Source organism: Cherax quadricarinatus, chromosome 30 (assembly GCF_038502225.1).
Source record: "Cherax quadricarinatus isolate ZL_2023a chromosome 30, ASM3850222v1, whole genome shotgun sequence".
Taxonomy (NCBI): Eukaryota; Metazoa; Arthropoda; class Malacostraca; order Decapoda; family Parastacidae; genus Cherax; species Cherax quadricarinatus.
In genome coordinates, this window is record NC_091321.1 from 24,704,746 (window position 1) to 24,726,144 (window position 21,399).

Consider the following 21,399-nt stretch of genomic DNA (forward strand, 5'->3'; position numbering starts at 1 on the left):
CCCCTTCTCCTGTATATATTACTAAATGTAAAAGGAGAAACTTTCATTTTTCTTTTTGGGCCATCCCGTCTTGGTGGGATATGGCCGGTGTGTTGAGAATTTAGGATATTGACATTTAGTTTGGAGGGATGTGGTGAAAGTGTTGAATGATGAAAGTTTTTTCTTTCTATTTGAGTCACCCTGCCTTGGGAAATGGCCGACGTGTTAAAAAAAAAATATATATTCATTTAGTGACTACATGCATTATGAAGATTATGAATTTTTAAGCAAAATTTTTTAATGAAACAGCTGAATCTCCAAAACTTTACTTTCTGTTTTAACATTATACAAATAAGAAATCTCTAAGAAATTGGTTGGTAAATTGATTAATACATAATATTTTCATATTTATTCCATAATGCATACTTCTTCACCATGGAAAATTGTATGAAGGAAGAGGGGAAGACATAGAAAGAACTTCAGGATTAATTCTTATCATTGTTTGTCATGAGGTGCCAGTAAAAACACTGAGAAAGCATTACCATGTAAATAAAATGTGTGTAGTTTTTCATGCATTGCTGAAAACCTATGTTATGCTGTATTTCAGAAATTCTTAATTGGTTTGCAAGTACGTAATTTTTATTAGTCATTAATTTCCTCTTTCTTAAAACGTTAACTTTTTTGTAATATTATTGTACCTATTAAGTAGTACATAATATCAGCCAGTACAAGTCAGTTCTCCGGGTGCTTTCTGGTCTTCCTCTGGAGTCAATTGGCAGTTGAGAATGCTGTGATATGTCCTCGATCAGTGTTGCTCTCTTTAAGGAGATAGAGATGAGTGACAGTGTGAGTTCTGTGTGGAGCCTAGTAATGATGGCTCTTCAGAAGATCTGGTGTTTGACATCCTAACCACATTACAGCGATGGTGAGAGAACTTTGGCCGATCTGAATCTGGCTTAAGGTTGGTACCAGATGCGACGTTCCTGTTGGCAGTACCTGTGGAGGAGGTCCTTGCAGAGTTTATGTATATGTTAATCTGATACCAACTGGTATTATTCTGTTTTATTTTTTATATCTATAAAATTGTCTAGAAAATGTGCCAAATATAATTTGGTTACTCCTAATGCAAAAAATTTCAGGTACAAGAGGAGTCATAAATGTTGGATTAATTGAACATATTGCTAAACCTCATCTGTTGGAAAAATGATAAAGAAACATAAAAAGAATAAAACGAAATTGGTTGACCTCCATAGATTTTACTCTATATTTGGGATATGAACATGGATTATGTTGGTGTATTTAGCCTGAATTGTGAAGCTTCATTCCCTGTAATGTTGGTATATAAGTGAAGCTGAGTGCACTAGTTTATATACTGCTTGTTGATGTTCTTCCTTCACTGAGTCACACCAGTGACTCTCATACTTACTGGGATAATTTAATAGGCTTTGTTCTCCACAGGTTTTCCTCTGCGACTTCTACATAGAGGACTCGAGGGAAGAGATTCCCTGTTACCTAGGATGCTCATATATCTTGCCATCAAACATGAAGGAGAACTATGGTGTAGCAACACTTCCAATAACCTCTCCCAAGCATATACCAGTTGGGCAGCTAACAGGTGTGTGTGTGTGTGTGTGTGTCTGTCTTAAAGCAATAATTACATTATGTTCAGATACTTCAGTTGCATATTGGAAGTCTTGACACACTGAATTTATGTTAATGACAAATACAGTGGACCCCCGCATAACGATTACCTCCAAATGCGTCCAATTATGTAAGTGTATTTATGTAAGTGCGTTTGTTCGTGTATGTTTGGGGGTCTGAAAGGAATAATCTACTTCACAATATTCCTTATGGGAATAAATTCGGTCAGTACTGGCACCTGAACATACTTATGGAGTGAAAAAATATCGTTAACCGGGGGTCCACTGTACTATGTTAGGATGTACCATACCAAACAGTTAAAAGAATTTATCTTTTGCTTTATGTAAGTAAAACTTTCTATTTTGAGCATTGTTCAGAAATTGTATACTGTACCATAATAAAACAGTAATAGCTTTACTAAGTTTTTTTTTTCACGCCAGCCATTTCCCACCAAAAACTTGCAGTGTAATTTGTAATAAGGCAATGGTTTTTTTAGTTAACCAATCAACTTGCTTATAATATTGCTTAACATTTAACTGACTTGAAAATGCATACACAGTAAACCCTCAATTTTATGGACCTCCATTAAATGAACTTTGGATATGCAGAACAGAACGCGCTGGGTTAATAGATTTGGAAACTATGGTCAAAGTCTTTTAGTCGTAGAACTGTTCATTATTCACGGCAAAACAGTTTTCTCTGTCCACCACAGTTGCCATTACTGGCCACCCACTCCCCCCAATTAGTCCATTAAATAGGAAAGTTGACTGCATTTTTAAACCTCTCATCTAAATTAGATTTTTTGTGTAAATCTGAATTTTTAATTTACATTTTTCCTGGTAGTTCACTACATGGTGGTGTACCCTATGGAGTATGGAGGAGACATGAGTGTGTCATACGCACATCACTGGAAAGACAGCTGGAAGGGACTGGAGGTTGGTCATCGTGGAGCTGGAAATTCTTACCATTCAGAATCTAAGAGGTATTTATATTTTACCAAGTATTGAAATATGTCTGCCTGTATTATGGTAAATTTGGTAGTCTATTGCAGATGAATGGTTCAGAGAACTGACATGTTGATAAATTTGGTAGCCTATGAAAGATTGGATATCAGATTGGAGGGAGAGAGTATGGAGGAGGTGAATGTATTCAGATATTTGGGAGTGGACGTGTCAGCGGATGGGTCTATGAAAGATTAGGTGAATCATAGAATTGATGAGGGGAAAAGGGTGAGTGGTGCACTTTGGAGTCTGTGGAGACAAAGAACTTTGTCCTTGGAGGCAAAGAGGGGAATGTATGAGAGTATAGTTTTACCAATGCTCTTATATGGGTGTGAATCATGGGTGATGAATGTTGCAGTGAGGAGAAGGCTGGAGGCAGTGGAGATGTCATGTCTGAGGGCAATGTGTGGTGTGAATATAATGCAGAGAATTCGTAGTTTGGAAGTTAGGAGGAGGTGCGGGATTGCCAAAACCGTTGTCCAGAGGGCTGAGGAAGGGTTGTTGAGGTGGTTCGGACATGTAGAGAGAATGGAGCGAAACAGAATGACTTCAAGAGTGTATCATTCTGTAGTGGAAGGAAGGCGGGATAGGGGTCGGCCTAGGAAAGGTTGGAGGGAGGGGGTAAAGGTGGTTTTGTGTGCGAGGGGCTTGGACTTCCAGCAGGCATGCGTGAGCATGTTTGATAGGAGTGAATGGAGACAAATGGTTTTTAGTACTTTACGTGCTGTTGGAGTGTGAGCAAAGTAACATTTATGAAGGGATTCAGGGAAACCGGCAGGCCGGACTTGAGTCCTGGAGATGGGAAGTTCAGTGCCTGCCCTCTGAAGGAGGGGTGTTAATGTTGCAGTTTAAAAACTGTAGTGTAAAGCACCCTTCTGGCAAGACAGCGATGGAGTGAATGATGGTGAAAGTTTTTCTTTTTCGGGCCACCCTGCCTTGGTGGGAATCGGCCCGTGTGCTAATAAAAAAAAAAATGTTAAACATCTATTAAAAATTCAATTTTGTTATATCATTAGAAGTTTGCTTATTGCTGCTGATCATTCTAGTTTCTCTCTGAACTCTCTGACTTTTAAAGCAGTTTACATCTGTATTTTTTATTTATTTTTCTGTGTCAATTTTAAGAGTGCTGCTGGGATTAATGTATGATACTTGGAGTTTTTATGAAGATAGTGAGGCTCAGGGTGTGTAGGAGAGAGGGAGATTACTTCCCACTAAAAGTAGGTCTTAGACAGGGATGTGTAATGTCACCATGGTTGTTTAACATATTTATAGTTGGGGTTGTAAAAGAAGAAAATGCTAGGGTTTTAGGGAGAGGGGTGGGATTAAATTATGGGGAATCAAATGCAAAGTGGGAGTTGACAGTTACTTTTTACTGATGATACTGTGCTTTTGGGGGATTCTAAAGAAAAGTTGCAAAAGTTAGTGGATGAGTTTGGGAGGGTATGTAAAGGTAGAAAGTTGAAAGTGAACTTTCAGCAAGCATGCCTGAGTGTGTTAGATAGGAGTGAATGGAGATGAATGGTTTTTGGGACCTCACGAGCTGTTGGAGTATGAGCAGGGTAATATTTTGCGAAGGGATTCAGGGAAACTGGCTAGCCAGAGTTGAGACCTGCAAATGGGAAGTACAATGCCTGCACTTTGAAGGAGGGGTTTGGGGTATTGGCAATTTGGAGGGACTTTTGGACTGTCGTATCTGAGTGCCTCTGTAAAGATAGTGATTATGTATGCATGATGGTGAAAGTGTTGAATGATTGTGAAAGTTTTTTCTTTCTTTTTGGGTCACCCTGCCTCGGTGGGAAACGGCCAACGTGTCAAAAAAAAAAAAATGATAATGTACAGCAATTCATATTTAGACATTTAGACCATAATATTTCTTTAAAAATGTCCATAACAATGAATAGGTTAATAGTTTGTTAGTGTACAGATTAAAAAAGAGGCAAGTTATGGGCATCATTTTGGTCAGACTTAATTTAGAAGTTAACTAAAACGAGTACTGTATTACATGGTTTTAAGAAATAAAGTATAGCAGACAGATATTATGACACAAGGAAAGTATTATAACATTTGAAACATCACTAGATATAAAAATAAATACCAGTACAGGCATTAGTTAATATGGCGCTTTTCAGTTATATTTGTATTTATTATTTTCGGCACTTGCTTTGGTCTTAAGGTGTTTTTGGCAGTTTTCAGATTTTATTATTTTTACTTTTGCTATTTTTACTAGTGCTGTTGTGCTTAATAAATGATAGTATAAGCATGTTTTTGGGTTTTTATATGCACTGGCATGTAAAAAAAAAAAAGAAAGGCTGTGACTTACTTTAAGGTAATACTGTACTCGCTTTATGGCGGCAGTCTGGAAACTAACCAGCCATATAAGTAAGGTATTCTTGTACCCATTTTGCTGGTTAAAGACAATTTCCTGTCACACAGGTGAATTACCAGTGGATTTAAAGTGATGTCTAATAATAAAAATTAGATTATTATTCTTAAAGTGTTTCTAAAAGTTTTTTGTGTATTTGAAGACAAATTGTCTTCTGAATTTTAAAGTACACCACAATTTTTTTTATAGCTGTGCAAACATCAGAGAAAATACTGTCGCATCTCTCAAGTATGCAGCAGAGAAAGGGGCGGATATGGTGGAGTTTGATGTTCAGCTAAGCAAAGATCTCGTTCCAGTGATCTATCACGACTTTCATGCCTGCATTGCTCTCAAGCGCAAAAAGGAGCAGGATAAGACTGACTTGTTAGAGATCCCAATCAAAGACCTTACACTTTCACAACTACAGGCACTGAAGGTGTGTGTGTGTATAAATAATAACCTGTTGTATTTGTGTGCATATTTGTAGTGTGTGTGTGTGTGTGTGTGTGTGTGTGTGTGTGTGTGTGTGTCTGAAAAACACTAACTCATGATAGCTAAATGTTTCATAAAACATTTTCAGAGAATGTGAGAGGTACAACAACACTTTTTACATTTTCTACATTGGTGTATGAAATGTTTGTATGTATATGTAATTGGAAGATGTATTTGTATAGCAGTGATTTGAGTCACATAGTATCAAGGTGAGTTAAGTACCAGGACAGTGGATAGTTTACCATTAGTCATAGGATAGGGAAGGAAGGGAAAGAGATGTGTATTTTCCCCTCGGTCAGATTTTTGCACAACTCCAGAGTTGAGGTATAAGATGGGGTATATTTTCAGACCTCGTAGGTGGGGAAAAAAAAATACTGTAAGGGTGGGGCTTAAACTTGCAATTTTGTGAGTCAGGTGGAAGTAATTCAGTTTTTCTCTATATCGGTATTCAACACGTGCAGTGTTTTCATATCTTATAAGAACATAAGAATGGATGAACACTGTAGTACGACTTTTGGTTCATGCTGTGCAGGTCTTTCTTAAATCCACTCCTTCATTCTCAAATATTTGTGTAACCTGCTTTTAAATTTATCCAAGGTTTTTGCTTCAGTGACTATACTTGGCACATTGTTCCACATAGTGCATTTATATAATTGGTACTTTCATATATCCTTTGTAAAACTAAAGTTACCCATTTTGATTCCATTGCATCCAATTTGATTTCATAAGAACAGTGGGTGGTAGGTTGGTAGACAACAACCATTCGGGGAGGTACTACCATACTACCAAATGAGTGTTAAAAGGAAACCTGTATTTGTTTTACATGATGGTAGGATTGCTGGTGTCTTTTTTCTGTCTCATAAACATGCAAGATTTCAGGTACATCTTGCTACTTCTACTTACACTTAGGTCACACTACACATACATGTACACCTTTATGTATACACACTCATCTAAGTTTTCTTTGATTTTATATTAATAGTTCTTGTTTTTATTGCTTTTCCTTTCACATCCATGGAGAAATGGAATAAGAATATTTCCTCCGTAAGCCATGCATGTTGTAAAAGTCAACTAAAATGCCGGGAACAATGGGCTAGTAACCCCTATTCTCATATAGCTTACTAAAAAGAAAACCGTCAAATTGGGATGTTTGAATGTGCGTGGATGTTATGCGAATGATAGGAAAGAGATGATTGTGAATGTTATGAAGGAGAAGAAGCTGGATGTCCCTTTTAAGTGAAACAAGGCTGAAGGGGGTAGGAGAGTTTCAGCAGGGAGAAATAAATGGGATTAGGTCAAGGGTTTCAAACAGAGTTAGACCTAAAAAAAAAAGACATAGTAATAATGTTGAAGGATAAGTTATGGCAGGAAAAGAAGGAATATAAATGTATAAATTCAAGGATTATGTGGTGTAAAACAAGGGTTGGATGTGAAAAGTGGGTTATAGTAAGTGTTTATGCACCTAGAGAAGAGAGAAGTGTAGAGGAGAGAGAGAGGGGGAGAGATTTTGGGAAATGTTAAGCGAGTGAATGGGGAGTTTTGAGCCAAGTGAGAGAGTACGTGTGGTTGGGGATCTCAGTGCTAAAGTGGGTAAAAATGTTGTGGAGGGAGTAGTAGGTAAATTTGGGGTGCAAGGAGTAAATGAAAATGGGGAGCCTTTAATTGAGCTATGTGTAGAAAGAGGTTTAGTAATAAGTAACACATATTTTATGAAAAAGAGGATAAATAAGTACACAAGGTATGATATAGCACATAATGAAAGTAGTTTGTTAGATTATGTATTGGTGGATAAAAAGGTTGATGGGTAGGCTTCAGGATGTACGTGTTTATGGAGGGGCAACAGATATATCGGATCATTGTTTAGTTACAGCTACAGAGTAAGAGGTAGATGAGACAAAACAAAAATGGCAACAGCAAGTAAGAGAGAGGTGAAAGTAGATAAACTAAGGGAGGAGGAAGTTAGGGTAAGATATAAGCAACTATTGGCAGAAAGGTGGACTAGTGCAAATATAAATAGTGGGGGGGGGGGGGTTGAAGAGGGTTGGGATAGTTTTAAAAATGCAATATTAAAATGTGGAGCAGAAGTTTGTGGTTATAGGAGGGTGGGTACAGGAGGAAAGACGAGTGATTGGTGTAATGAAGAAGTAAAGGGTGTGATAAGAGAAAAAGGTAGCTTATGAGAGGCTTTTATAAAGCAGAAGTGTTACAAGAAGAGCAGAGTATAGGGTAAGGGAGGTTTTGTGGGTGAGGGGCTTGAACTTCCAGCAGGCGTGCATGAGTGTGTTCGATAGGAGTGAATGGAGACGAATGGTATTTGGGACCTGACGATCTGTTGGAGTGTGAGCAGGGTAATACTTAGTGAAGGGATTCAGGGAAACCGGTTATTTTTGTATAGCCGGACTTGAGTCCTGGAAATGGGAAGTACAGTGCCTGCACTCTAAAGGAGGGGTTTGGGATATTAGCAGTTTGGAGGGATATGTTGTATATCTTTATATGTATATGCTTCTAAACTGTTGTGTTCTAAGCACCTCTGCAAAAACAGTGATTATGTGTGAGTGAGGTGAAAGTGTTGAATGATGAAAGTATTTTCTTTTTGGGGATTTTCTTTCTTTTTGGGTCACCCTGCCTCGGTGGGAGACGGCCGACTTTTTAAAAAAAAAAAAAAAATCCTTAGCATAGCAGATACTTTAATATTTTTTATAGTAGAAAATTCAGTAAATCAATATATTAATATGAGTGCTCACAGGCCACAAAAAAATCACCCTGCAAGCCTGTAGTTGGACCACCTTGGTCTAGGCCCAGTGATACTGTGTTCTCATTTTATGTACATGGCTTCCCTGCTTTTTCTTAGGTTTATATTACGCATCCACATTTATCACCCAGGTACTTTATGGTGGTGTGTGTACATTTGGGGTCAGGCTTTCAAATATATTCCACGGGGTATATTACCGTGTGTCTCGCCTCTGCTCTAGAGAATACATGTACTTTGTTCTTATACGAGTGAGGAGAGTGATGTTAGCCTGAATACTTTGTGTGTGTGTGTGTGTGTGTGTGGCCTGTACTCATAAGATGGAAGGAGGTTTTTAACTCTGGGCATATTTATTTAGTAAAAACCTTTGTATTGTGGCTCGTAATATGAAGTACAGTAGTAATGAGTCAGACTGCATAGCAACAAGAGAGGATGTAGCTACACGGGTCATGTAGTGGGGAGATGAGTTACATATTACAATGTCAGGTTATGCAGGGTAGATTGTTCCACAGCAGAATGGGACAAAGTAACGGTGCATCTTGTGTACTAGTAAGGTTAATGGATGTCTGGTAGTATGAAGGTAAGTTTGTTTTTAGCATCAGGTTAGTCATGGCTTGTGTCAAGGGAAGTTACAGATGGCGGTAAGTCACTTAGTGTTGTTAATTTCGCTCTTCTGTATCAGCAATGTTTTTGTTGTCCCTTCCAATATTTCATTATTTTTCAGATTTATGTAAATTTTCTGTTATAAATGTAATACTAAAATTTCCTTTTGTAGGCATCTTTTTTGGGTAAGTAATATGTAGTATGCTATATGAACAGAATGGATCACTTCATGGGCAAAATGTCGCCAATGCAAGGTCCATATACTGTAACTGCATTTCTCTCTCTTTACCAAGGCATCTTTTTTCAGGTATTTTCATGGTACATCACCCTTTGTCTGAGCCAGTTTTTTCCAGCAGTAAACTTCATGTAACAGGCAAACAGAGTTTATTTATTAAAAAAAAATTAAGTTTGTTTATTTTACAGGTTTTCTAATAATGATCATCTTTCAGATCCATACATAAATTTCAAATAATTAACACTTACTATACTCTTCTTATTGATGAGTTCACCTACAGCCAGCATCACAAACCCAGAGCTACTTTCCAAGGCTCTTCACAATCAACCATCTTTAAACACCATGAGTTCACAGTGCATCAGTTGGTGTTCCAGTCTACAACACTTGTAGATGCATCTCTCAGGTTTGTAGACTGTCAATAATTGCAGTTAATGTAACACTGTTTCATTGGCTCTGACCTCGAGACTGCAGTAGATGTAGCAGAACTCATGTGTGTGTGGACTCCTGGAAGCTGCAGATATGTGCATACTTTTTCAGATAATTGATGCCTCCTTTTAGTGATATGAATTGCATCTAAAAAAGGATATTTTTTTTTAATTGTATTCAGATATTTGGGAGTGGACGTGTCAGCGGATGGGTCTATGAAGGATGAGGTGAATCATAGAATTGATGAGGGGAAAAGGGTGAGTGGTGCACTTAGGAGTCTGTGGAGACAAAGAATTTTGTCCTTGGAGGCAAAGAGGGGAATGTATGAGAGTATAGTTTTACCAACACTCTTATATGGGTGTGAAGCATGGGTGATGAATGTTGCAGCGAGGAGAAGGCTGGAGGCAGTGGAGATGTCATGTCTGAGGGCAATGTGTGGTGTGAATATAATGCAGAGAATTCGTAGTTTGGAAGTTAGGAGGAGGTGCGGGATTACCAAAACTGTTGTCCAGAGGGCTGAGGAAGGGTTGTTGAGGTGGTTCGGACATGTAGAGAGAATGGAGCGAAACAGAATGACTTCAAGAGTGTATCAGTCTGTAGTGGAAGGAAGGCGGGGTAGGGGTCGGCCTAGGAAAGGTTGGAGGGAGGGGGTAAAGGAGGTTTTGTGTGCGAGGGGCTTGGACTTCCAGCAGGCGTGCGTGAGCGTGTTTGATAGGAGTGAATGAAGACGAATGGTTTTTAATACTTGACGTGCTGTTGGAGTGTGAGCAAAGTAACATTTATGAAGGGGTTCAGGGAAACCGGCAGGCCGGACTTGAGTCCTGGAGATGGGAAGTACAGTGCCTGCCCTCTGAAGGAGGGGTGTTAATGTTGCAGTTTAAAAACTGTAGTGTAAAGCACCCTTCTGGCAAGACAGTGATGGAGTGAATGATGGTGAAAGTTTTTCTTTTTCGGGCCACCCTGCCTTGGTGGGAATCGGCCAGTGTGATAATAAAAAAATAATTAGTCATGTTTAGGAGAACATAAAGGGATCATAAAGAGGATATACAGTATGTGGAAAAGTATATTACTAAATAGAAAATAATCAGGATATTTGAAGTATTAGCTTTAATAAGTGTAGATGAATAAGAAGCTGAATTTTTTAATTTTCGAAGTTTTGAAAGTTGAAAAATAATGTAAAATAATTAAGATAATGTTTAGCAGGTTCACCTTCTAGATTTACCTCCAAACATATTAAGGGAGTGAGAGATACTGTTTTATTTATGTAACTGAGGAAATGTGCAAGTTACCCTACAAGGGAAGATAGATTCACTGGAGCTTGCCTGCCATTAGCATGCACACACGAGGTGCTTTCTTAAGAAAATAAGGCTGTGTAGAGCTATCATTTCTGTCCACTGTTTGTTAGCCTTTCAGTTGAAAGTTAATTGCTTTTAATACTGTACATAAACATTTAAATATGGGGAACAATTTAATTCTTTATATTCTTGAGTGTCTGGATGTGCACTATCGAACTTGTACTAATGTAGCTTGGGCTGCTGCTTCCTCTTGGAAATCTTTCCTGCTTCCTGTGTTTCACATAAAGCACACATTATTGTTTATCCATTTATTTTATATTCCTAAAAATGTTATTTGATTTCTCTCCTAATTAAAATTAAATGTCGTTAACACTTGATGAAATGGTTTTTAATATTTTATCATCCAAGTTTGAATTTTGTTTGACATGCTCTTTAATGGACTGAACTTGTTTTGAGGAAGATTATTATTATAGGGAACTGTCATATTATGCTCCCCCTCAATCCTTGAAAAATTACCTGTGACAAAAATATACACTGACATTATACAGTCTTCCTTACTGCCACATGGCTACTTCCCCTTGTATGACAACTTCCTTTTATCTGGCACGAGTATTCCATGTTTTGTAAGTTTTCTGGATGGAATGATTTTGGGAAACAAAAATAGAGGCAACTTCAAGCTAATTTATGTTTAGTTATCATATTTGTTTTAACAGTACTTACAGTAAATGGCAATCAATTTATTCCTTTTCAAAACTTTCCTCATGATCATTATTTCAGCATTTGATATTCTCTAGTCTCTTACATAAACCAACTCTAATTTTCATAGTGATTAATCTAGTGGTTGCAAATGCTCACTTAAAACCTGTACTAACTCTTCAGTGAAAACCTATTCCTTTTTAATTCGTAATTTTAGTTTTCTCTTGATGGTAAAATACTTAGTTTTGTTTCTGATTATGTGCTCACATTAACTTATATGTAGTAGGTTGGTAGACAGCAACCACCCAGGGGGGTACTACCGTCCTGCCAAGTGAATGTGAAACGAAAGCCTGTAATTGTTTTACATGATGGTAGGATTGCTGGTGTCTTTTGTCTGTCTCATAAATATGCAAGATTATAGGTATGTCTTGCTACTTCTACTTAAACTTAGGTCACACTACACATACATGTACATGTTTATGTATACACACTCATCTGAGTTTTCTTTGATTTTATCTTAATAGTTCTTGGTCTTATTACTTTTCCTTTTATATCCATGGAGAAGTGGAATAAGAATCTTTCCTCCTTAAGCCATGCGTGTTGTAAAAGTCAACTAAAATGCCGGGAACAGTGGGCTAGTAACCCCTCTTCCTGTAATAATTACTAAAAAGAATAAGAAAATTGTCAGTGGGAAGTCTGAATGTGCGTGGATGTTGTGCAAATGATAAGAAAGAGATGATTGTGGATGTTATGAATGAGAAGAAGCTGGATGTCCTGGCTTTAAGTGAAACAAAGCTGAAGGGGGTGGGAGAGTTTCAGTGGAGAGGAATAAATGGAATTAGGTCAGGGGTTTCAAACAGAGTTAGAGCTAAAGAAGGAGTAGCAATAATGTTGAAGGAAAAGTTATGGCAGGAAAAGAGGGACTATAAATGTATTAATTCAAGGATTATATGGAGTAAAATAAAGGTTGGATGTGAAAAGTGGGTTATAGTAAGCATATATGCACCTGGAGAAGAGAGAAGTGTAGAGGAGAGAGAGATTTTGGGAAATGTTGAGTGCGTGGGAAGTTTTGAACCAAGTGTGAGAGTAATGGTGGTTGGGGATTTCAATGCTAAAGTGGGCAAAAATGTTGTGGAGGGAGTAGTAGGTAAATTTGGAGTGCCAGGGGTAAATGAAAATGGGGAGCCTTTAATTGAGCTATGTGTAGAAAGAGGTTTGGTAATAAGTAATACATATTTTATGAAGAAGAGGATAAACAAATATACAAGGTATGATATAGCACGTAATGAAAGTAGTTTGTTAGATTATGTATTGGTGGAAAAAAGGTTGATGAGTAGGCTCCAGGATGTACATATTTATAGAGGGGCAACTGATATATCAGATCATTATTTAGTTGTAGCTACAGTTAGAGTAAGAGGTAGATGGGAAGAGAGGAAAATGGCAACAACAAGCAAGAGGGAGGTGAAAATGTATAAACTAAGGGAGGAGGAAGTTCGGGTGAGATATAAGCAGCTATTGGCAGAAAGGTGGGCGGGTGCAAGTATGAGTAGTGGGGAGGGGGTTGAAGAGGGTTGGAATAGTTTTAAAAATGCAGTATTAGAATGTGGGGCAGAAGTTTGTGGTTATAGGAGGTTGGATGCAGGAGGAAAGAGGAGTAATTGGTGGAATGATGAAGTAAAGGGTGTGATAAAAGAGAAAAAGTTAGCTTATGAGAGGTTTTTACAAGGCAGAAGTGTTATAAGAAGAGTAGAGTATATGGAGAGTAAAAGAAAGGTGAAGAGAGTGGTGAGAGAGTGCAAAAGGAGAGCAGCTGATAGAGTGGGAGAGGCACTGTCAAGGAATTTTAATGAAAATAAGAAAAAAATTTGGAGCGAGTTAAACAAGTTAAGAAAGCCTAGAGAACGAATGGATTTGTCATTTAAAAACAGAGTAGGGGAGTTAGTAGATGGGGAGATGGAGGTTTTGGCTAGATGGTGAGAATATTTTAGGAACTTTTAAATGTCGACGAAGAAAGGGAAGCGGTAATTTCATGCACTGGCCAGGGAGGTATACCATCTTTTAGGAGTGAAGAAGAACAGGATGTGAGTGTGGGGGAGGTGCATGAGGCATTGCGTAGAATGAAAGGGGGTAAAGCAGCTGGAACTGACGGGATTATGACAGAAATGTTAAAAGCAGGGGGAGATATAGTGTTGGAGTGGTTGATATTTTTGCTTAATAAATGTATGAAAGAGGGGAAGGTACCTAGGGATTGGCAGAGAGCATGTATAGTCCCTTTATATAAAGGTAAGGGGGACAAAAGAGATTGTAAAAATTATAGAGGAATAAGTTTACTGAGCATACCAGGAAAAGTGTACGGTAGAGTTATAATTGAAAGAATTAGAGGTAAGACAGAATGTAGAATTGCGGATGAGCAAGGAGGTTTCAGAGTGGGTAGGGGATGTGTAGATCAAGTGTTTACATTGAAGCATATATGTGAACAGTATTCAGATAAAGGTAGGGAAGTTTTTACTGCATTTATGGATTTAGAAAAGGCATATGATAGTGGATAGGGGAGCAGTGTGACATGTTGCAAGTATATGGAATAGGTGGTAAGTCACTAAATGCTGTCACCATGGTTGTTTAATATATTTATAGATGGGGTTGTAAAAGAAGTAAATGCTAGGGTGTTCAGGAGAGGGGTGGAATTAAATTATGGGGAATTAAATACAAAATGGAAATTGACACAGTTGCTTTTTGCTGATGATACTGTGCTTATGGGAGATTCTAAAGAAAAATTGTGAAGGTTAGTGGATGAGTTTGGGAGTGTGTGTAAAGGTAGAAAGTTGAAAGTGAACATAGAAAAGAGTAAGGTGATGAGGGTACCAAATGATTTAGATAAAGAAAAATTTGATATCAGATTGGGGAGGAGGAGTATGGAAGAAGTAAATGTTTTCATATACTTGGGAGTTGACGTGTCGGCGGATGGATTTATGAAGGATGAGGTTAATCATAGAATTGACGAGGAAAAAAAGGTGAGTGGTGCATTGAGCTATATGTGGAGACAAAAAACGTTATCTATTTATTTATTTATTTATTTATTTAATAATTTGAATATACAGAGGTACAAAAAAATACAGGTAAGAGCAGTATGCCAAAGCCACTTGTATGCATAGCATTATGGGCAGGCTTAAAATTAACTTAAGATTAACTAAGCAATGATGAAATCAGTGATAAAACATTATTGTAAACAGATAACAATAAAGCACAAATGAGTATTACAATGACAGGTCATATGGTTGCACGCATTGCTGTACATCAGTAGAAGGGAGTATTCTGTTAGGTAGTGTATTTAAAAAATAACAAAATTAGATTGGGTCTTAGGTTTAACATTTATGTGATATAATTATGAGAAACATTTAAGATATACAATTTATAAGGTTCAGTTATTCAGTATTTATTTGGTTTTGGGTGAGTAAGTGAGCTTTGAGAAGAGACTTGAATTTATAAACAGGTAGTGTTTCTTTTATATTTACAGGTAATGAATTCCAGATTTTAGGGCCTTTTATGTGCATTGAGTTTTTGCATAGCGTGAAATGGACACGAGGAACATCAAAGAGTGAGCTGTGCCTTGTGTTATGGTCATGTGTTCTGTTGAGGTTGGCAAGGAGATGTTTGAGGGGAGGGTTAATATCAGAGTTAAGTGTTCTATGTATGTAATAAGTGCAATAATAAGTATGGATGTTTTGTATGGTGAGTAGGTTTAGTGTTTTGAATATTGGTAGAGTGTGCTGCTTGTAGTGGGAATTTGTTATCATTCTGACTGCAGCCTTTTGTTGGGTAATTAGTGGTCTGAGATGGTTAATTGTTGTTGAGCCCCATGCACAAATTCCATAGGTGAGATAGGGGTAAATAAGAGAGTGATATAGGGCCAGGAGGGCTGACTGTGGAACATAGTACCGTATCTTCGATAGTATGCCTACGGTCTTGGAAATTTTCTTAGAAATTTGTTGTATATGTGGAGGCAAAGAAGGGAATGTATGAAAGTATAGTAGTACCAACACTCTTATATGGGTGTGAAGCTTGGGTTGTGAATGCAGCAGCGAGGAGGCAGTTGGAGGCAGGGGAGATGTCCTGTCTAAGGGCAATGTGTGGTGTAAATATTATGCAGAAAATTCTGAGTGTGGAAATTAGGAGAAGGTGTGGAGTTAATAAAAGTATTAGTCAGAGGGCTGAAGAGGGGTTGTTGAGGTGGTTTTGTCATTTAGAGAGAATGGATCAAAGTAGAATGACATGGAGAGCATATAAATCTGTAGGGGAAGGAAGGAGGGGTAGGGGTCATCCTCAAAAAGGTTGGAAGGAAGTGGTAAGGGAGGTTTTGTGGGCGAGGGGCTTGGACTTCCAGCAGGCGTGCATGAGCGTGCTCGATAGGAGTGAATGGAGACGAATGGTATTTGGGACCTGATGATCTGTTGGAGTGTGAGCAGGGTAATATTTAGTGAAGGGATTCAGGGAAACCGGTTATTTTTGTATAGCTGGACTTGAGTCCTGGAAATGGAAAGTACAATGCCTGCACTCTAAAGGAGTGGTTCGGGATATTAGCAGTTTGGAGGGATATGTTGTGTATCTTCATACGTATATGCTTCTAAACTGTTGTGTTCTGGGCACCTCTGCAAAAATAGTGATTATGTGTGAGTGAGGTGAAAGTGTTGAAAGATGAAAGTATTTTCTTTTTGGGGATTTTCTTTCTTTTTGGGTCACCTTGCCTTGGTGGGAGACGGCCGACTTGTTAAAAAAAATATATATATATATATATACACCTGCATTGCTGCCTATTATCTTGTGTAGTGAATATAGAAGGGAATATTTTTTTTTTAACATACCAGCCATTTCCCACCAAGGCAGGATGACTCAAAAAGAAAGAAAAAAAAAAAAAGCTTTCATCTTCGTTCAACACTTTCACCATCATTCATACATAATCACTGTCTTTGCAGAAGCACTCAGATATGACAGTTTAGACATCACTCCAAACAGCCAATATCCCAAACCTCTCCTTTAAAGTGCAGGCATTGTACTTTCCATCTCCAGGACTCTAGTCTGTATATAGCATTTCATACATTGACCCATCTCCACGGGGAACTGGAAAAGAATTCTTCCTCCGTAAGCCATGCTTATCATAAGAGACAACTGAAATGTTGGTAGCAAGGGGCTAGTAACTCCTCCTTCTGTATAGATTACTAAATTTAACAAGGAAAACTTGTTTTTCTTTCTATGTCACCCAGTCTCAGTGGGATATGGCTGGTGTGTTGAAAAGAAAAAAAAAAATATCTACCTAATCTAGAAGTTGAAGAAGTTACAGTACTGTGGCTGGAACAATTCACGATAATCTGTAATTAGAAGAGGAAACTTATGACAGTGTTTTGATCTAACCTGGACCATTTTCATGTTACAGCTGAATTGACTTGAAAATGTCCAGGATACACTCAAACATTATAAGTTCTCTCTCCTAAGTGAGGGTTATTTATGAAAATAGAATTTGAAACTATGGGCTCAGTTTCGATCAATTTATTTAAAAAAAAAAAATATTGAAAAGCACAAAAACTGTCAGGTGGGTCAGATAGATACACAAGTGGGTAAAGTTAGTTGAGAGTTTGGTAGATAGAAAAAAAAGTTCCATAAATAATATCACATTTTTGGCATGGAAAAAACTTGCAGTAAAAGCAACATTTTTCATGGATTAAGTAAAAGTGTTACTCATAATGTATGCATAGTGTATTACAAGGTGCTTCTGATAGTTATTCACATTCATTCACTTTTTTTAATTGCCTAAATAAAGTAAATTATTATTATTAAGTAAATTATTAGCCAGACTTGATTCCTGGAAATGGGAAGTACAATGCCTGCACTTTAAAGGAAGGGTTTGGGATATTGGCAGTTTGGAGGGACGTCTAATCTGTCATATCTGAGCGCCTCTGTAAAGACAGTGATTATGTGTGAGTGTTGGTGAAAGTGTTGAATGATGATGAAAGTTTTTTATTTTTGGATCACCCTGCCTTGGTGGAAAACAGCCGATATGTTAAAAAAATATATAAAGCTAGGTTTAATTTAGCTTTGTCTTGTTGAGGTGTGTGTGAACAAGACATGTATGCGATTGAGTTTCAAGACATTTATTAAGGATGTGTTTTGCCCACCAGTGGCTTCTTCGGTCCAGTGAAGAAGCAGGAGCCCCTGGTGGGCCAAACGTATCCTTTATATATATCTTGTACGTCATACATGTGTCTTTTTCACATATGTAAGGAATCCTGTGGTCATAGCTTAAATATGCCTTAACACATTGGCCGATTCCCACCAAGGCAGTTGACCCAAAAAAAGAAAAACTTTCATCATCATTCATTCCATTACTGTCTTGCCAGAGGGGTGCTTTGCACTACAGTTTATAAAACTGCAACATTAACACCCCTCCTTCAGAGTGCAGACACTGTACTTCCCATCTTATAATGAGTGGTAAATATATTTATTGTAGGAAGTCTGAATAAATAAAGAATGGATATGGTAATTGAAAAACACTGCATTAGTGGAACACTGTAAAGTGGGGCCTGCCTGTAGTTGTAGATGAGTGGAAAGTAGATAAGAGTAAGACCTTTCCAGAATTCCCAGTAGGCATACTGCAGTGCCCCTCTACTCTTGTCCTCTTCACTTCAGGGATTAGTTTATTGATTTCAACTCTGACAGTACAGGTTGACTATCACTAATCCGGCATCATCAGGACCTGTAGAGTGCCAGACTACAGAGTGGTTAGGTTAGAATACAATAAACCCAAAGACGATATTTACACATCAGCAATTTTGCCCACTTTACACCCTATTTTTGGTTCATTCTATTGTTCCAGTCTACCAAACTTGTAGCTATTTCGCTAGTATTCCTTCCATTCTGTCAACTGAGTACAGGAAACAGCCCATTTACCTATTTATGTACCCAATAAAGTGGTCAGAAATGAGTAATTTGAGCTATTTCATATAAATTTCAAGAGATGCCAATTTCAAAATAGGGTCCAGTATAAACAATGCAGACATTCCTGGCACTAAAATAACAATTTCTCTGTTCATTAGTCATGTCTCCAGGCCTGTCTTATATTACACTTGCTTTCCATTTTGAATTTTTATTCACACAAAAAATAGAAGATTTACTGGCATGCAGACTATTGCATTATTGTAATACAGTGAACCCATCACATAACGTTAAATCCACTTTACGAAGCATTTGAGCATAAAAATTTTGGCCTGGATAACGATAAAAAAACTCACCCAACATGATTCGTCCCGAACCTGTCCATCCAGCCTGAGGGCCTCAGCTGCTCTGCCATCATTGTTTGCAAGCCAGAGTGGCTGGCTTCATGCATACATTCGATACATTTTGTATTTTTCCATTGTTTATAGTGCTTGTAACTGCTAAATAAGCCACCATGGGCCCAAAGAAAGCTTCTAGTGTGAGTCTTGTGGTAAAAAGGGTGAGAAATACTATTGAAATACTATCATACCATGGTCAGCTGCTGCAGCATCACCGTCAGCTGTTGCTGCACTGCCGTCAGCTGTACTACTCGAAGATGTGGAGAGACTGTTGTTGGTGTGGCTTGAGGAGAAACAATTAACCCCAGAGGGTTAGCCACCCAGGATAACCCAAGAAAGTCAGTGAGCCATCGAGGACTGTCTTAACGTATTTCCATTGGGGTCCTTAATCTTGTCCCCCAGGATGCGACCCTCACCAGTCGCCTAACACCCATGTGAACAGGAAAAAATACCTGGAACTAGTGCTCGTATTGGTGAATTTAAGGCGAGAAAAGGTTGGTTTGAGAGATATCACAATGTGATAAGGCATGGTGAAGCTGAAAAATTCCAACCCCAACAAATGTTCAGTTGTGACAAAACAGGCCTGTTCTGGAAGAAAACGCCAAACAGGACCTACATTACTCAGGAGGAAAAGGCACTCCCAGGACACAAACCTATGAAAGACAGGCTAACTTTCTTATTTTGTTGTAATGCTAGTTGGGATTGCAAAGTGAAACCTTTACTCATGTATCACTCTGAAAATCCCAAACAGAAAAAGTGTCTCATCACTCATCAATACTCTTCAATAAAGGTAAGTGTCATTTTAACATTTATTTATATAGTTATTGTGCATGTCTCATTGTTTTCTTTGTAGGGAAATGTACATTTCATGAAAAAAAAAAATTTAATACTTTTGACTGTCTGGAACGGTTTAATTGGATTTCCATTATTTCTTATGGGGAAAATTAATACGGCTAACGATAATTTCGTCTAATGATGAGCTCTCAGGAACATTAATATCATTAGCCGAGGGTCCACTGTAATTGTATAAATAATGTTAACCCATTCGTGACCATGTATTAGACTGGTAACTTGAACACTTATTGGATGGTGATGTCACTTGTTTACTCGTGAACATTGGCAGAAATCGAACATTTCCTCTGTTTGAGCTCAATTTCAAGGTACTTTCCATCGTGAAACCTATCAAAACCTTATCTATTTCTGTAATATATCTTCCATTGTATCAAATGAAACCAAGAAAATGAGAATACAACCATAAAAACCATACAAAAATACACCGCAAAGTCAGTTTTACAAAATACTGTCGAAGTTTATTCTTATTATGCACTGCGTGCTGCAGGATTTTTTTTTTTATACAGTGCACACTTACCACACAGACCTATTCTCTCATATGTAGGCCCAGGCTCACTCAGATAAGCTGTGACCAACAGTGGCTTCAAAGTCACCTTATCTTTTATGGACAATGTATGGTGTATGTGTTGTACACAATGAGAAGCATTTCTTTTATTTGTTGCAACCATGGCTAGGGATAAAAGTGAGAAGGTTATAACAATAAATGGAGAAAAACAAATTGGAATGACTTGTGCAGCAAGTAGCACTACCAAACAGTAGCGACAGGTTGGTGTGGCGACCCCAGAAATTTGAAATTATGCTAGCCAAAATTAGTGCCGGATTACCGATGGAACCGAATTACTGATTGTTGGATTAGTGATGGCCGACCTGTATGAGCTACCAGTATGAATAAGTCAATACCGTAAGATTTTCCCCCCTTCCTTACTCATCACTTCACACGCCTCACACGTCATCCTCATCACTTTTACCATAGGCATGAGGGGCAGCACTTTACAGTGCAGGAAAATTCCCAACAGCATTGTGATTAGCAGATGCACTTTCCTCACAGAATTTAATATTTTGTAGCTGATAGTGCAATTTAAACTGATGAAACCAGCCAGAAGTAAATGAAAAAATTCTTGTTCAGTCTTTCTTTCCTGATCACACCATTTTAGAGTACTACAATATAGTTTTTTCCTTGCTCATAAAGAAATTAAGTTTGGCATCTTTGTTTTTTTTTCCACTCAGTCCCTACAGTCATTAATTGTTATATCCTTATTAACTGTGGTGACCTATGTTACATTCTCCTCAGGAAGTCACAGCCTGGGTTACTAATGGCAAAGCTCTTATCTTCACCTCATTCTTTTTAATTGTACAAATAGTTGCTTGGGCAACACCAAAGGCTTAGGCTGTCTCCATCACTTGTGCACCACCTTCAAGCTTATATAAAATATAATTGTTTTCAAACACCTGGACTTTCACACTTATTCTCTTTGGAACCTCTAGCATCACTAGTATTCCTCCTGGGTGCCACAGTTACTGTATTTTATAGCAAACAAGAAGCTCTGGTGTCAAAGCTGCCCATACCCCCCAGTTCTGATTGGCTAAATTTTAGAAAAAAAAAAAGGTAAACAGTGCTTCAGCTTCCAAGATGCTGGGTAAATTTTTGAGACTTATTTTGGGAAAAAATAGTGTCTTCACCTTCATAAAATACTATTATATCCAGAGATGAGATGGACTGATGATAAGATTGAAAATCAACTAAAT

At 37.9% G+C, this 21,399-nt stretch overlaps 1 protein-coding gene across 5 annotated transcripts in view; it reads left to right on the forward strand.

Moving 5' to 3' along the window:
* Positions 1-21,399, forward strand: part of LOC128692714 (glycerophosphocholine phosphodiesterase GPCPD1) — a 237,459-nt gene that overhangs the window by 133,764 nt on the left and 82,296 nt on the right. For all 5 annotated transcript variants that reach the window (XM_070090010.1, XM_070090014.1, XM_070090012.1 and 2 more), the window contains 3 exons: positions 1,438-1,594; positions 2,464-2,602; positions 5,194-5,419. In XM_070090010.1, the coding sequence (XP_069946111.1) occupies positions 1,438-1,594; positions 2,464-2,602; positions 5,194-5,419 (522 nt within the window). The remainder of the gene's footprint in view (positions 1-1,437; positions 1,595-2,463; positions 2,603-5,193; positions 5,420-21,399) is intronic.